We start from the raw sequence: 18,303 nt of genomic DNA, 5'->3' as shown, positions 1-18,303 counted from the left end.
GTCTTCTTAATTTATGAACACAGCTTGAGAATTTGTTGTGCGCGCTACAAAACGAAGTTTTGAAGCTAAGAGTTCTTTTATGCAATTATGTATAGCACGAAATGTGGCAACAAATTTAATCCGTTAGAAAAAAAGAGAATTTAGGAAAGAGTAAAGAGTTTGCAAATGTCGCAAGAATGTAAAGAACAAAGCTATTTTTGGACTTTGTGCTTGAGGTATAAATTGTATTTCGTAAAAATACAACAGAGCAATCTTTTACTTCGCTTTCGTAAAAAGCTGTCTGAAGCAAGAAATTTGATTTTGGGAGATTCTTTTTTTTTCCAGGAGATAAATTTGCACACTTTGACTTTCAATTCTCAACCAGTATTTGGAAATCTATAAGCATATTTTAGGCTTCAACACAACCTTTTTGACCATTCACATACAAAATAAATCTCACCTACCTTTGATCCATTTTCCTTGTAAATTATTGGAGTGATAGAAATTTTGTAACAGTGGACGTAATCCAAATAGTTGTTAACCTTTTTTCTCAGTTCTTTTGCCGGTTAAAGAAGGACCATGTACAATTCCTGATCGACCGTCTGGAAGTGGACTGTATTTATTTTTAGTGCAGCTCAGGAATCGTAAAATTATGCCAAGTAAAAATAAAAGAAATAAGAAAAAGAACAGGTTTCAGATTTCAAATGTTGTAACAGTTTATTGGTGTGTTGAGCTTCTTACCGGCTGGAGGACAGAATTCAAAGTGACCGAGTATAATAATGTAAGCTGACAATTGACCATTAGAGAGAGTATTTAAAAAAAAGGAGTTAAAAAGAAAGTTGAAGCGAGACAACTAGGCTTATAGTACTAATAGATAAAAGCTTTTCTTTGCTTATAGCGTTGCCAATAATAATGAATTCAATGTTAATATTAATAGATACGTTAAGCTTAAAATTATTAATTCAGATTTATACAAGTGTATTTCAAGTAATTAATTCATGAAATTCCAAATATATATAAAAAAAAAAACACAACTGTTAAACTAGGTTTAACAAGAACTTATTGTAAAACGTAAAAGTAAAACGTAAAAATAGAGTTTTTTCTCCTTCCTAAAATTAGCAGAAATGTAAGAGAACGCCATCCAGTGCCAATTTACCATCAGCCAATTAAAATAACAAAAATATTTGTGTTTTATACTACACTTCTAATTGACTCTGTGAAATATATTGCATGTATTATGTGCTTATTGCTAACTCTTGCAAGATTTTACTTGGAAAAAAATTCCTAGCAAAAACTTGCAGCTTCTCTATTTCTCAAATGTCAAATTTAATTTCACTCTGACTCACTTACTCCAAAAATTAAATGAACGTCTTCAGTAAAAATTTGTGATAATTATCAAAAATTAGTGGGTACTCGAACGGGGCTAGAGGAGCTAAACCGTGTAGGTTAGGTATTGTAGATTAGGTGTCCATTGTGATACCATACGCGAATTACATCTCTCTTAGTAATGAGTGCTTCTATGTTTAGCTCAATGACAACTTGTCATTGAAAAGTGAACTCTTTTTTTATAGCCGAGTTCTGGCGTCTCACATTGCGGTGAAGTACTTCGAAAAGCTTTGAAACATTCAGCATCAACCGCAGAAACACATGTTGCTCTTTGGTCGAAACTGGGGTTGAATCCATGACCCTTTGTATACAAGGCGGGCCATTGCACAACAGTGGCTTCGCGTAAGGCGCACGGCGATGAATTCCCACTTTTAAAAATGATTAAAATTTAAGCTCTTCCCTTTTGTGCGACACGCATGCGACTAAAGTCGCACATTTTGCATATTTTAAAAAATTTGCACAAAAAGTCGCATGACGTCAGAAAGTTTGCAAAATGTGACTAAAGTCGCACTACGGTAACACTGGTCGTAAGACCAAGGATTCCATGTCCTTAAAATACGAATTCGAATTTTGATCCAATTAATTTTTAATTGAAATGTCTTCAATCACAGAAATGATAATATCAATTAAAATATTAATTGATCCAATTAAAAAATTAATTGATACTATTAATTTTTGTAATTAATTGTTGTTTTAATTAAAAATTTATTGAATCAATTAAATTATATTTTTAAAACTCAATTAAGACTTTAATTGGAGAAATTCTCGTGAAATTTTATTCTGTAAATTTAATTGGAATTGTGTGTTCAAAAATTTAGGCAACTTAAACATTATTGTTAAGACAATGTCGGCTTGGCTCTATTACATATAACCTCTTTCAAATCATTTTATTCATTGCTATATTATAAAGCGTATACATTTTGATAAAAGTTTCTTAGTGAGTTATTTGAAATATATATTTTTTTACTATACATACTCACAGCAAATGCAAATTATCCAAATGGGTAAATGTTCTTTCGCCAATGTATGCAATTCTATTGAAATCCAGATATCTTTGGTGCATTTGATATTGACCAGGGTACAATATTATACGATAATAAATGATCAATTGAAATTGAAAGAAAAATAAAAAGAGAAAATTATTAGATAAACAATAATAATGTATTCCATTGAAGAAATTTAGCTCTAAGTAAAATTTCATTCATACTATTTCGTATTCCATGGATGGATAATAATATACTTACAATTCATAGAGAACCTCCATGGGTGGAAATATTTCGCCCTCCAATGTCAATAGATTATCACTCAACACCAGCCATTCTAGTGATGGTAAATCGATTGATATCTCCTTCATAGGTAGGGTCCTTAATTGATTCGAACTTAAAAATAACCATTGGACTGAGGTGAGACCACGGAAAACACCCGCTGGTACTGTACTTATAGTATTATAACGTATATCAAGTCTTTCCAAATTGGACAGATTTTCAAATGTGCCCACTGGCATTGAGTGGATATTATTGTACTTTAGTTTTCTGTAAAAATAAAGTAAATAAAAAATTAATGAGTAAAATTTTGAGCAATCTACCAAAAAATTCTCTCTGCTTCTCTCTCTTTAACATCTTTTATGATATAAAATCAAAGTCAATCACAAAAGTAATTGAAAGAATTAATTATTATTTTAAGTTGTAACAATCACCAAATTATAATATAAAACACTAACTTCAATTAAAAAAAATAATTTAGCCAATTAAAAAATAAGTATTTCAGTTAATTGTTGTGGTTTATACTTATTTTGATTTTTCTCAATGAATATTTTCTCAAATTCAATTTAGGTTTTAATTAAAAAAAAAATTGAGTGATATCTTATCTGTGTTGTATACTTACAATGTTTGTAAATTTGTATTGGAGGCAAATGCATTTTTATGCAATGTTATATTATTATTAACTATAATTAAAGTTGTGACCTGAAAGTGACAAATATCGCCATTAAAACAATTAAATAATTTAAAATATTTTTTAAATTTTTTTTTTATAATAATCGGAATAAAAGAATCTTAAAAACCAAAAAATGCATATTATGGATCTAAATAAGTCACTTTGTGAAAATTTCGGATGTTTTTTTTTTATTTATTCGGAAAAAATCTTTATCGAAATAATTTTATGGTGCTCAAAAAATCGTAACTTGTTTTACGGTTTAAAAATACACTGAAACAAAAGCATGCCCGGTTCCAAAGATTTTGTCTTTACTTTAAAAAGTTTGGTATTGATTCCGAGCCAAAGATGCTGAGAATACAAGTAAGGATACTTTTAAGACACAATTCCCTTTTAAATTTGGGTTTTGTGTACTTGCTTCTAGGAAGCAAATTTTAATTTTTCGCTTTTTCAGCCTTTTTTCTTCATATGCTAATAAAATCCTTTAAAAACGAGTTAACGACAACTTTATTTCCCGAATTAAGACTCGACTTCCAATAGAAATTATGCTATGTTTCAAGTAAAAAGCGTCTTTAAAATAAAGTGTTGAAATATATGTCCTACCTTTGAACGATTTTTTGCTTTGTAGTCAAGATGCAGAAAGAAAACAAATTTAAAGACAATTTCATTAAATATAAAGAATTTTTCTGAATTATTAAAGTCAAGTTGACTTTAACCCAAACAGTTCGTCTTTCATGTTATGATACCCATTTTTAAGTCAAATCACTTAATTATAAGGACAATACGGCTTCATTGAAAAGTTTATCGACTTTTGGACAAGGAAAAAAACTTTATATTAGAGAAATGCGTCTTCTTTGCTAAGCAAAATTTGCATTCGTATTTTAAAGACATGAAATCTTTGACCTCACGACAATATTTTTTTCAGTGTAGCACCAAGTGGATACCAATCGTTACTATGTTTAACAACGATTTAGGTATAGAATTTGAAGTGTAGATTTAAAACGTAATTAGAGCGCCCAATATGCCAAATTTTTGGCTTTAGTGAATGTTAGCAGACATAAGACATTTTATTTTTTGGAAAATTTTACATATATTAATTTTTTTTTAGATACATAATTTTTTGGTAACTCAGAAAAATTAAAATTTCTGAAATTTTCAATTTTGAAATTGCTATAACTATTATTTTTTTTCTATTTCTATATGATTCTATATTACCACTTACTTCATCACTTATTTTTGGTATACGTGTTAATGATGCATTAGCGCTACAGTATAGTACTGTTAATAGACGACAGATGCATTTTCTAGGATATGTTGAGATTTCTAAGAAAATAAAATAGAAAAAGAATTATTAATTAATTTAAAATGGAGATTTTATAAAACAAAAGAAAAATCTTAATATATTAAGGTACGCAATCGTATTTAATTGTCACCAGAACTAACACTATATCTGTAGATAAACAATAAGTTAAATTAATAAGTAAAATTAACTTAAGTTTAATTAAATAAAAGTTTCCAATACTAATATAAAGTAATTAAAATAAATAAAATAACTTAATATCAATTATATTAAACTTAAATAATATTGAAATTATAAATAAAATAGATTAAATATATTAATCCTTAAATGCACAAGATCAAGAATTCCTTAGAAAAAAATATATAATATGCAAACAGGTAAAAAAGAACATCTGCGTACCACATTTTGTTAAAAAAAAAAACAAGTAAGGAAAGTCTAAAGTCGGGCGGGGCCGACTATATTATACCCTGCACCACTTTGTTGATCTAAATGTTCGATACCATATCACATCCGTTAAATGTGTTGGGGGCTATATAAAGGTTTGTCCCAAATACATACATTTAAATATCACTCGATCTGGACAGAATTTGATAGACTTCTACAAAATCTATAGACTCATGATTTAAGTCGGCTAATGCTCTAGGGTGGAACACAATGTTAGTAAAAAACAAGTAAGGAAAGTCTAAAATCGGGCGGGGCCGACTATATTATACCCTGCGCCACTTTGTAGATCTAAATGTTCGATACGATATCACATCCGTTAAATGTGTTGGGGGCTATATATAAAGGTTTGTCCCAAATACATACATTTAAATATCACTCAATGTGGACAGAATTTGATAGACTTCTACAAAATCTATAGACTCAAAATTTAAGTCGGCTAATGCTCTAGGGTGGAACACAATGTTAGTAAAAAAATATGGGAAACATTTAAATCTAAAGGAATTTTAAGGAAACTTCGCAAAACTTTATTTATGATTTATCGCTCGATATATATGTATTAGAAGTTTAGGAAAATTAGAGTCATTTTTACAAATTTTCGACTAAGCAGTGGCGATTTTACAAGGAAATTGTTGGTATTTTGAGCATTTTTGTCGAAATCAGAAAAACATATATATGGGAGCTATATCTAAATCTGAACCGATTTCAACCAAATTTAGCACGCATAGCAACAATGCTAATTCTACTCTCTGTGCAAAATTTCAACTAAATCGGAGTTAAAAATTGACCTCTGTGGTCATATGAGTGTAAATCGGGCGAAAGCTATATATGGGAGATATATCTAAATCTGAACCGATTTCAACCAAATTTGGCACACATAGCAACAATGCTAATTATACTCCCAGTTCAAAATTTCAACTAAATCGGAGTTAATAATTGGCCTCTGTGGTCATATGAGTGTAAATCGGCCGAAAGCTATGTATGGAAGATATATGTAAATCTGAACCGATTTCAACCAAATTTGGCACGCATAGCTACAATGCTAATTCTACTCCCTGTGCAAAATTTCAACTAAATCGGAGCAAAAAATTGGCCTCTGTGGTCATATGAGTGTAAATCGGCCGAAAGCTATATATTGGAGCTATATCTAAATCTGAACCGATTTCAAGCAAATTTGGCACGCATAGCTACAATACTAATTCTACTCCCTGTGCAAAATTTCAACTAAATCAGGCCAAAAAATTGGTCTCTGTGGTCATATGAGTGTAAATCGGGCGAAAGCTATATATGGGAGCTATATCTAAATCTGAACCGATTTCAACAAAATTTGACACGCATAGCTACAATGCTAATTCGACTCCCTGTGCAAAATTTCAACCAAATTGGGGTAAAAATCTGCTTTCTGGGACCGTATTAGTCCATATCGGGCGAAAGATATATATGGGAGCTATATCTAAATCTGAACCGATTTCAATAAAATTTGGCACACTTGACTATAGTACTAATTGTTCTTCTTGTGCAAAATTTAAAGCAAATTAGGGTAAAACTCTGGCTTCTGGGGCCATATAAGTCCATATCGGGCGAAATATATATATGGGAGCTATATCTAAATCTGAACCGATTTCTTCCAAAATCAATAGGGATCTTTTCTGAGCCAAAACACACACTTGTGCCAAATTTGAAGTCGATTGGACTGAAACTACGACCTATACTTTGATTACAAAAATGTGTTCACGGACAAACGGACAGACGGACATCACTATATCGACTCAAGAGCCCACCCTGAGCATTTTTGCCAAAGACACCATGTGTCTATCTCGTCTCCTTCTGGGTGTTGCAAACATATGCACTAACTTATAATACCCTATTCCCAGTGTGGAGCAGGGTATAAAAACAGTGAACCCACTACAAAAAAACTTTTGGTTAATTTAAGAAAATTTAGATTAGATCACGCCGATATCACAAAAATAAGTAAATATTTTTCGATAAATTCAAGAGAATTTATTAGACATAATTAATTTTTTCTCACTTGTTAAAGAAAATTTTGTAGTTGAAGGAAAAAATTGGAGTTCAAAATTACAAGAATGTCTTTAGTGTCATACGAAGTTAAAGAATGGTTGCATTTGTAGTAAAATTTGCAATTTTATTTGGTGAGAAGTACAAATTTAGTAAATCTTTATGCTTCATTTGTGTACATTTTCCCCGTTTTTTAGTTAATTTAGAGGGTTCACTTTTTTTAGTGTAGATTTATTTATAACTGTAGCAGATATATTTTGCATATACCATATCTTTCAAGAGTATCTACTTCTATATTTTGTATTTGCACATTGAACTTAAAGTATCTTTTACTTTTTAACTAAAAGTATCTTTTGAATTTGAATCTTTTAACGTAACGTAATGTATCTTAAACATTATCCTTTCTTGTATTGAACTTTTCTTATGTTGACAACACATAGAATGAACAAATCAGATGTGAAGGCTTTTGCTTGTGTTTAGTTGTTCAATGTTCATGTCACTGATCGAAAGCTCTTTTCTCAAAGGTATAAAAGGAGCACATCACATCAGTTTGTTCATTCTCTTTTAATTTTCAAAACAGGTCAGTGGTAAGGTTTCTAATGCAACATAACAAAGAAGAATTCGTGATCGCTTCTATTTGCATCGTTTCTTGTTGTTTTGATTGTTATGACTATGGAAGGACACTAACAACTAACATGTATGACTCGAGGTTGTTTTTCACACCGAGTCTACTGTTATGTTGTTGTGTCGCTGTAACTTGTAAACAACATTACAATGCAGGTATTCGAGGCGACGACTGTCGTCGTTGCTTGTCTGTTTTGTTGTTTACTTGTGCCAGCAGTCTATTGAAACAGTTTTGTTTTGTTTACAACTTAAATGAATTTCATTCTCTTTTAATTTTCAAAACAGCTTAAGTTATTTCCGCCAATAAAGGATTGCTGTAATTTTTGAATTTAACAACGATAATTCTGCTGTGTTTTCATTTTGAAAGGTAAATAGGAAACAAAGGCTGGCGCCCACAAAACAACAATATTTGAGAAATATCTCACTACATAACTAAATTTTTCTGACTGTTGCATGCTTATTTTATTTTAAAGTTAAACCAACTAATAATAAAAGTATAATTTTTGGGAAAATATTTATGAGTCCATTTCAATATATTCAAGAATATTACGCCAACTTTTTACATCATTAGGCATTTGAAATTATTGTTTTAGTTTATCGGAATCTTTATATGTGGCTGTGTATGTATGTAATTCAAGACAATTTAAAAAATTTTTTTTGGTACATGGTGACGTGTTCTTAACGTTGTCTTTTAGGTCAATATCATACATACGCAACATTGTACCATGTACCAGTATAGCAGAGTACATGTGAATTTGTAACCACGGTTGCCACAGTTGGTAGAATTCTACCAAAAATGGTAGATTTTTTTACTCTTAGGTAGAATGGTAGAATTCTCAATGTTTTGGCAAATTTTGCAAAATATTAATTTCCATGGGGTACTCTTAATAGAAATAAATATTTGACAAAAATTTTCTATAGAAATAAAATGTTGACAAAATTTTCTACAGAAATAAAATTTTGACAAAATTTTCTATAGAAATTAATTTTGACAAAATTTTTTATACATATAAAATTTTGACAAAATTTTCTATAGAAATAAAATTTTGACAAAAATTTCTATTGAAATAAAATATTGACAAAATTTTCTATAGAAATAAAATGTTGACAACAATTTCTATAGAACTAAAGTATTGGGAAAATTTTCTATGAAAATAAAATTTTGGCAACATTTTCTATGGAAATAAAATTTTGATAAAATTTTCTATAGAAACAAAATTTTGACAATATTTTCTACAGAAATAAAATTTTGACAAAATTTCCTATGGAAATAAAATTTTAACAAAATTTTAAATAGAAATAATATTTTGACAAAATTTTCGATAGAAATAACACTTTGACAAAATTTTCTATAGAAATAAAATGTCGATAAAATTTTCTATAGAAATAAAATTTTGACAAAATTTTCTATAGAAATAAAAATTTGACAAAATTTTCTATAGAAATAAAATTTTAATAAAATTTTCTATAGAAATAAAATGTTGACAAAATTTTCTATAAAAATAAAATTTTGATAAAATTTTCTATAGAAATAAAATTTTGACAAAATTTTTTATAGAAATAAAATTTTGACAAAATTTTCTACAGAAATAAAATTTTGATAAAATTTTCTATAGAAATAAAATTTTGATAAAATTTTCTATAGAAATAAAATGTTGACAAAATTTTCTATAAAAATAAAATTTTGATAAAATTTTCTATAGAAATAAAATTTTGACAAAATTTTCTATAGAAATAAAATTTTGACAAAATTTTCTACAGAAATAAAATTTTGATAAAATTTTCTATAGAACTGAAATGTTGACAATATTTTCCATAGAAATAAAATTTTGACAACATTTTCTATAGAAATACAATTTTGTTTTTTTTATTGTTGGTTTGTACTTCAATTCCGTTCCGGAATTACCACATTCCTCATGACGTGCGTCCATCCAACCATCTTGCAGTCTATAGGGCTTTGCCTAAATAAATTTGACAAACATTATTTTCCTCTGTTGGTTAAGCTACTCTTGTAGTTTAGTCAACGCAATGGTTTTAAAGCTGAGATCAAAACAACAAATATGAAATAAAATTTTGACAAAATTTTCTATAGAAATAAAATTTTGACAAAATTTTCCACAGAAAACAATTTTTGACAAAACTTTCTATAGAAAACAAAATTTCATAAAATTTTCTATAGAAAAAAAAAATTGCCGAAATTTTCTATAAAATATTTTGTAAAAAAAAATCTTTGACAAAATTTTCTATAGAAAAAAATCTTTAACAAAATTTTCTATAGAAATAATATTTTGGCAAAATTTTCTATAGAAATAAGATTTTGACAAAATTTTCCACAGAAATAAAATTTTGACAAAATTTTCTATAGAAATAAAAATTTGACAAAATTTTCTATAGAAATAAAAATTTTGCCAAAAATTTTCTATAGAAATAAAATTTTGCCAAAAGTTTTCTATAGAAATAAAATTTTGCCAAATTTTCTATAGAAATAAAATTTTCTATACAAATAAAATTTCGATAAAATTTTCTATAGAAATAAAATTTTGATAAATTTTTTTTTGAAATAAAATTTTGACAAAATTTTCTATAGAAATAAAATTTTGACAAAATTTTCTATAAAAGTAAAATTTTGACAAAATTTTATATAAAAATAAAATTTTGAAAAAAAATTTCTATAGAAATAAAATTTTGACAAAATTTTCTTTAGAAGTAAAATTTTCCATTAGAAATAAGATCCGTTCCGGAATTACCACATTCCTCATCACGTGCGTCCATCCAACCATCTCTCAGTCTATAGGGCTTTGCCCAACATTATTTTCCTCTGTTGGTTAAGCTACTCTTGTAGTTTAGTCAACGCAATGGTTTTAAAGCTGAGATCAAAACAAAAATTTGAAAAAAAATTTTGACAAAATTTTATATAAAAATAAAATTTTGAAAAAATTTTCTATAGAAAACAATTTTTGACAACACTTTCTATAGAAAACTAAATTTCATAAAATTTTCTATAGAAAAAAAAAATTGCCGAAATTTTCTATAAAAAATTTTGTAAAAAAAAATTTTTGACAAAATTTTCTATAGAAAAAAATCTTTAACAAAATTTTCTATAGAAATAATATTTGGCAAAATTTTCTATAGAAATAAAAATTTGACATTTTCTATAGAAATAAAATTTTGACAAAATTTTCTATAGAAATAAAAATTTGACAAAATTTTCTATAGAAATAAAAAAATTGCCAAAAAGTTTCTATAGAAATAAAATTTTGCCAAAAGTTTTCTATAGAAATAAAATTTTGCCAAATTTTCGATAGAAATAAAATTTTCTATACAAATAAAATTTCGATAAAATTTTCTATAGAAATAAAAATAAAATTTTGATAAAGTTTTTTATAGAAATAAAATTTTGACAAAATTTTATATAATAATAAAATTTTGACAAAATTTCCTAGAGAAATAAAATTTTGACAAAATTTTCTTTAGAAGTAAAATTTTCCATTAGAAATAAGATTTTGGCAACATTTTCTATAGAAATAAAATTTTGACAAAATTTTCTATAGAAATAAAATTTGTTTTGTTTTTTATTGTTGGTTTGTTCTTCAATTATATTTGTTGTTTTGATCTTAGCTTAAAACCATTGCGTTGACTAAACTACAAGAGGAAAAGAATGTTTGTCAAATTTATTTGGGCAAAATTTTGACAACATTTTCTATGGAAATAAAATTTTCACAAAGTTTTCGACAGAAATAAAATTTTGACAAAATTTTCTATAGAAATAAAATTTTGACAACATTTTCTAGACAAATAAAATTTAATAAAATTTTCCATTAGAAATAAAATTTCTACAAAATCTTCTAGAGAAATAAAATTTAGCATAATTTTCTAAAGAAATACATTTTTGATAAAATTTTCTATATAAATAAAATTTTATATAGAAATAAAATTTCGACAACATTTTCTACAGAATTAAAAATTTGACAAAATTTTCTATAGAATTAAAATTATGATAAAATTTTCTACAGAAATAAAATTTTGATAAAATTTTCTGTATAAATAACATTTTGACAAAATTTTCTATAGAAAAATTTTTTAATAAGATTTTTTGTTTAGTAACTTTTTATTAATTTAATAGATTTTGATAGATTATTTTTGGCTCGAGTGGCAACGGTGTTTGTAACCCCTGGTTTGTTGTTCCGTTTTTTTTTTTGAAACGCTTCAAATACACACATAAACATAAATTTCAATTAAATTAATAATAAACCGGATAATAAACATAAGAAAAACTACCAACAAACCAAAATTGTTCGCAAAAAGCAAAACGATAAGATGTGACAGAAGGGACATATATAAGCGAATGGAAGAAACTACGTTATATTTACCACAAAGAGCAGTGATATTACGACGACGTCCATTGGTATTGTTCTGGTATTTTACCATGTGTCTGTGTTTAGTTTGTGTTAAATTAAAATCCTCCTGTGTGGGCTCTATGCTCATTGTCGTTGTTGCCGTAACATTATGACCCACATCTTCTTCGATGGCTAAATGTTTTTGTTGTTGCTGTTGTTGTTGTCGTCGCCGTTTTTCAATCGCATTGCGTACAATTTTATCGGTCATTAATTTACTGCCATAGAGTAGACCACACTCAACGGGATGTTCATCACTGCCATCGATACAATCGTGACGATGGTCACATATCTGACGTTGGGGCACACACAATGTTCCATTGTCACAGGCAAATGTGCCACTGGGACATGGGCCTGTAAGTAGATAAGAATTAGAAGTTTTTGTTTTAATAAAAAATCTGATGTTCATTTAGATCTTTAGGAAAACTTTGTTCACAAATTTAACATTACTATGACAATAAATATATGCAGGTAAAAGGTAAAAGACAATACTCAATAATAGAGTTCCATTTTTATAATCTGCGCCACGCTATGGAACAGGGTATTATAACCACCAGGAAAAAAATTAGTTAATTTTAGAAAAAAAAGATTAATTTTAGAAAATTTTAACTAAACTGAATTAGAAACCCAGAAGTCACGCCGATTTCACAAAAATTAGTAAATAATTTTCGACAAATTAAAAAAAATATTAGTTTTTACTTATTAAAGAAAATTTCGTAAATTTTAACTCTGATTTTCGTGAAATTTAGCACACAGAGTATAATTAACATTCTTACTATGCATGCCAATTTTGGTTGAAATCGGTTCAGATTTAGATATAGCTTCCATATATATCTTTCGCCCGATTTTCACTCATATGATCACAGAGGTCAAAGTAGTAATCCGATTTACGTGAAATATAATTAATATTGTAACTATATATGCAAATTTTCTATAGACATAAAATTTTGACAAAATTTTCAATAGAAATAAAATTTTGACAAAATTTTCTATAGGAATAAAATTTTGACAAAATTGTCTATAGAAATAAAATTTTGACAAAATTGTCTATAGAAATAAAATTTTGACAAAATTTTCTATAGAAATAAAATGTTGACAAAATTTTGCAATAGAAATAAAATTTGAACAAAATTTTCTATGGGAATAAAATTTGAACAAAATTGTATAGGAATAAAATTTGAACAAAATTTCCTATAGGAATAAAATTGTGACAAAATTTGGTTGAAATCGGTTCAGATTTCGATATAGCTTCCATACACAGAAAAAAAATTCACCAAATGTATTCCAATTAAAATCTTAATTGAGTTTTAAAAAATATTCAATTACAAATATTACAAAATATTTAACAACAAATTTTTAATTGAAACAAAAGTTTATAGCAAAGAAAATTCAAAAAAAGTTTCAAGGAGAAAGCGGAAATCTTTTTTTACATACAGCACACATTACAATAATTTATAATTTGAATTCATCGCAGTTGTTTTGTTATAAAATAATTTTATTTTTTCACATGAAAAATGTTCGGAGAACATAGAGGGTAATCATGTGGTGAAAATAGGTAACCCCATTTTTTGATATCTGGTAGGGGAGGGGACATCCCCCTTGCCCGACTTTTTCAAAATTGGGCCAAAGTTCTCTGATTTGGGTGAAATTTCCAAGGGAGGTTATTTTTCGATATTTGGTCGCGGAGGTGGACCACCTCTTTATACGACTTTTTTTTTACGGAGAACTTGGGGGAGATTATGAAATTTATATGAGGTATATGATTTTTTAATATTTGGTCGGGGAAAAATAAAAGGACACAGGAGACCTCATTTCTCCTCAAGTACTTACCGTGAAACAATTAAACTTTTCCGAATTACTTGAAATTTATAGAGGATGTGTGGTAGGTTATATTATTATAATGGATATCTGATTTTGTAATATTCGGAAGGAAAGAGGGGCCTCCCCTTGCCCTGCTGTTGAAAAATTGGGCTTATAATTTGCTTGAGATTCTCTGGGACGTCTACACAATATACGCTATATCATTTTTCGATATTGGGACGGGGAGGGAGACCTCCTCTAAAACTGAAAAAAAACTAAAGTTATGAAATCAATATGGTGTACTTGATTTTTGGGTATTTGGACGGTAACCTTCTCCTTGCCCCACACTATGAAACTTGAAGGAAAATTTACAGATTTTCTTGGAATTTGCAGAGAAAGTGACATCCCTTTACAAAAAATAGAGCAAAATCTAACCTTCTGCGATTTACTTGAAATTGGGAGAATATGATTAAATTTATACAGGGTACATGATTTTTCGATATCTGGTTGGGGAAGGGGAATAGTGAAGTTGGGTAGTTTGTGAAATGAATATAGGATACGTGAATTTACGATATCTGGTCGGGGATGAGCGAAGGAGGTTGGTTCCCTTTTGCCCGATTTTTTGAAAATATAAAGTAGAGAATTGTCGATGAATGGGAACTCGGTACATAATTTTTTTATTTTTTCCCAGGCTTCTGCCAGACTTTTTTTTAAGTAAAAACCTTAAATTTACATGAAGTTGACAGTATACCTCCCCTTGAAAAACCACGCTTGAAATTCACAGGAAATGTAGAAGATTGTCCAACGATTTGAATACAGAACAATTAAAAACAAAAACTTGGTTGAAAGGGAACACCCCCTACCCGATGTTTGTTAAGCCGGTCCGTTTTATATCTGCATAATCGCCCTATTTCTGTATATAAACAAAAAAGCAAGTAGTCCCATTTTTTTGTGTGGAAACCAATGAGTGATTAATCCGTACTTCCGTTTTTGTGCCAGACTTCACCTAACCCTAATCTTTAAAAGCGTTCAAATCTTTTCGTATTTGTTTTCAGATCGAAGGATATGGTTGAATAAGTTAACGAAAATATGCTTCGGGGGGCGCAGCGAAGCGGGCAAGGTTACGCTAGTTATTTATATTTAGTACCCAACAAATTTGAAGGATTTGAGATGGTATCGAAAATAAGATGGTATTGAAATTTTTGTTTGGCGATATTTTCTTAGTCCTAAAACATAAAAATTTCAATTTGTCAACCTAGTTCTCTTTGATAATAAGTTCAAATACAAATTGTATATAAGTCCGATAGTATCTCATTTTTTTATAAAAAAAAAAAAACTAAATTCTTGCGATTCCGAATATTCCGGTAGATCTAGGTTAGGTGGCAGCCCATTGTAATCCACATTGGTGAACTTCTCTCTTATCACTGAGTGCTGCCCGATTCCATGTTAAGCTCAATGACAAGGTACCTCCTTTTTATAGCTGAGTCCGAACGGCATTCCACATTGCAGTGAAACCACTTAGAGAAGCTTTGAAGCCCTCAGAAATGTCACCAGCATTACTGAGGTGGGATAATCCACCGCTGAAAAACTTTTTGGTGTTCGGTCGAAGCAGGAATCGAACCCACGACCTTGTGTATGCAAGGCGGGCATGCTAACCATTGCACCACGGTGGCTTCGGTAGATCTAAAAAAATGATGTATTATAGTCGACCCAACCCCACTTTAGACTTTCCTTACATGTTTAATCTCCAAATATGTGTGGACGATATTCCTGGCATGTAATTTGAAATTAAATGGAATATGTATATCCATCGATTTGTTTTTATTTAATATCAAATGCCAGAATGTTGCCTTTTATTTTTCCGGGATTACAGAACAAAAACCGATATTAATCTTCGAAAATCGCTTTATTATTTTTCAAAATATTTCCCATGGAGATCTGTGCGTTTGTACCAATTGTCGAAAAAATTTTGCCACTCCGATTTAGGGATCTCCAAGACATGCTTTCCGAAAGCGTCCTCAGGTGTTGACTTCTTACTTTTTTCACTTTAACCTCTTATTTGATTTTTCGCGGATGACCCATCAAATCAATGTTTTTATGTAGAAATATTTTTGTACCACATTTAATAATTTTTGTTTTACCAAAATCCCTTGGCAACACTATCAACAAATACAATTTACGCCCTAAAATATCGTAATTCTCCTTGGCCTTCATTATAATTTCACCATTTATTGTCTATTGTTTAATAAGCATAGTAAAGAATCGACAAGAGTACATTTAAACTAATCTTAATTTTTACGATTATGTTATTAATATTTTATTGTACCTAATACAGATCACCCATCCATTCCAACATGAAAAAAAAACTCTTATATACCATCTCTGGAATATTAGTACCATGGACCTTAATATAGGCGATATTCTGTTTTTTTTTTTTTTTTTTGGAATCATGGACATGGACAGTCTGTTGGGTATCACTAGAGCTTTGTACTACTCCAGTTAAACAAGTGGCACATTTTCATTTGCTCTTAACTACAAAGGACATCAATTATTTAGATACAATCAGATGTTGGCATTGCCTTTTCGTTTTGGCTATTAAATGACAATTTATGGTCATTAGAATTTGTTCATGGCGTTGATTATTATTAACAATTGCCCTTTAGAAATGTTAACTTTGGTGTTAGAAAAATAACACGAAAATTTATTTGAAATTATGTATTCCACTCAGATGGTGAGATGTTTCAGTGGCAAATAATGTATTTTAGTACTTGGACTGTATATATTTTCGTTTTATTTAATGAGTTTGAGTAAAGAGAAATGTCTTGTAATTGAAGTTACTTTGTTTAATTTCATTTTAAAATTTTTGTAAATAAATTTAAATTATTGTGAACAGGAATTTTATAAATAAAGTAATTAAAACAAAAACAAATATGTAACTAGGTCATTAGTTTTATCCATACCCATAGGTTATAGTGGCAAAGCATTTAACTTAAATTAAAAGAAACTAATTGAATTAATTATTTTTTGAATTGAAAACGTAACACTTTGACTTTGGAATTTTAATCATGATTTTAATTGGAACAAGTATATACGGCCGTAAGTTCGGCCAGGATTATGTACCCTCCACCATGGATTGCGTACAAACTTCTACTAAAGACTGTCATCCACAATCGAATTACTTGGGTTGTGGTAACACTTGTCGATGGCAAGGTATCTTAAAACTTCCTAAATTGTAAGTTAGCCCATACGCGGGCTATATTAAACTAAAAAAAACCGATTAAATACGTATATAATTCATTTTGAAAATATTTTCTATAGAAATAACATTTTGACATTTTCTATAGAAATAAAATTTTGACAAATTTTCTATAGAATTAAAATTTTGACAATATTTTCTATAGAAATAAAATTTTGACAACATTTTCTATAGAAATAAAATTTTGACAAAATTTTCTATAGAAATAAAATTTTGACAAAAATTTCTATAGAAATAATATTCTAACAAAATTTTCTATAGAATTTTATCATCATTTTTACAGAATTTCATTTATCATTTTATTTCTATAGATAATTTTCTCAAAATTTTCTATAGAAATAATATCTTAACAAAATTTTATATAGAAATAACATTTTGACAACATTTTCTATAGAAATAAAATTTTGACAACATTTTTTATAGAAATAAAATCTTGACAAAATTTTCTATAGAAATAAAATTTTGACAACATTTTCTATAGAAATAAAATTTTGACAACATTTTCTATAGATATAGAATTTTGACAAAATTATCTATAGAAGTAAAATTTTGACAGAATTTTCTATAGAAATGAAATTTTGATAAACATTTTTTATAGAAATAAAATTGTAACAAAAATTTTCTGTAGTAATAACATTTTAACAAAAATTTTCTGTAGTAATAACATTTTAACAAAAATTTTCTATAGTAATAACATTTTGACAAAATTTTCTATAGAAATAAAATTTTGTCAAAATTTTCTATAGAAATAAAATTTTGTCAAAATTTTCTATAGAAATAAAATTTTGACAAAACCTTCTATAGAAATAAAATTTTGACAAATTTTCTATAGAATTAAAATTTTGACAATATTTTCTATAGAAATAAAATTTTGACAACATTTTCTATAGAAATAAAATTTTGACAACATTTTCTATAGAAATAAAATTTTGACAAAAATTTCTATAGAAATAATATCTTAACAAAATTTTATATAGAAATAACATTTTGACAACATTTTCTATAGAAATAAAATTTTGACAAAATTTTTTATAGAAATAAAATCTTGACAAAATTTTCTATAGAAATAAAATTTTGACAACACTTTCTATAGAAATAAAATTTTGACAACATTTTCTATAGATATAGAATTTTGACAAAATTATCTATAGAAGTAAAATTTTGACAGAATTTTC

At 28.0% G+C, this 18,303-nt stretch overlaps 1 protein-coding gene across 3 annotated transcripts in view; it reads right to left on the bottom strand.

Annotated features, from left to right (window-relative positions):
• Nucleotides 1-18,303, bottom strand: part of Lgr3 (Leucine-rich repeat-containing G protein-coupled receptor 3) — a 145,605-nt gene that overhangs the window by 70,020 nt on the left and 57,282 nt on the right. For all 3 annotated transcript variants that reach the window (XM_075290516.1, XM_075290517.1, XM_075290518.1), the window contains exons 3-7: nt 12,049-12,426; nt 4,520-4,620; nt 3,250-3,329; nt 2,610-2,897; nt 2,346-2,417 (exon numbers count right to left, since the gene is read on the bottom strand). In XM_075290516.1, the coding sequence (XP_075146631.1) occupies nt 2,346-2,417; nt 2,610-2,897; nt 3,250-3,329; nt 4,520-4,620; nt 12,049-12,426 (919 nt within the window). The remainder of the gene's footprint in view (nt 1-2,345; nt 2,418-2,609; nt 2,898-3,249; nt 3,330-4,519; nt 4,621-12,048; nt 12,427-18,303) is intronic.

Source organism: Haematobia irritans, chromosome 1, assembly GCF_050003625.1.
Source record: "Haematobia irritans isolate KBUSLIRL chromosome 1, ASM5000362v1, whole genome shotgun sequence".
Classification (NCBI taxonomy): Eukaryota; Metazoa; Arthropoda; class Insecta; order Diptera; family Muscidae; genus Haematobia; species Haematobia irritans.
Note: the sequence above shows the minus strand (reverse complement) of the source record. Positions and strands in the feature narration are given on the sequence as shown.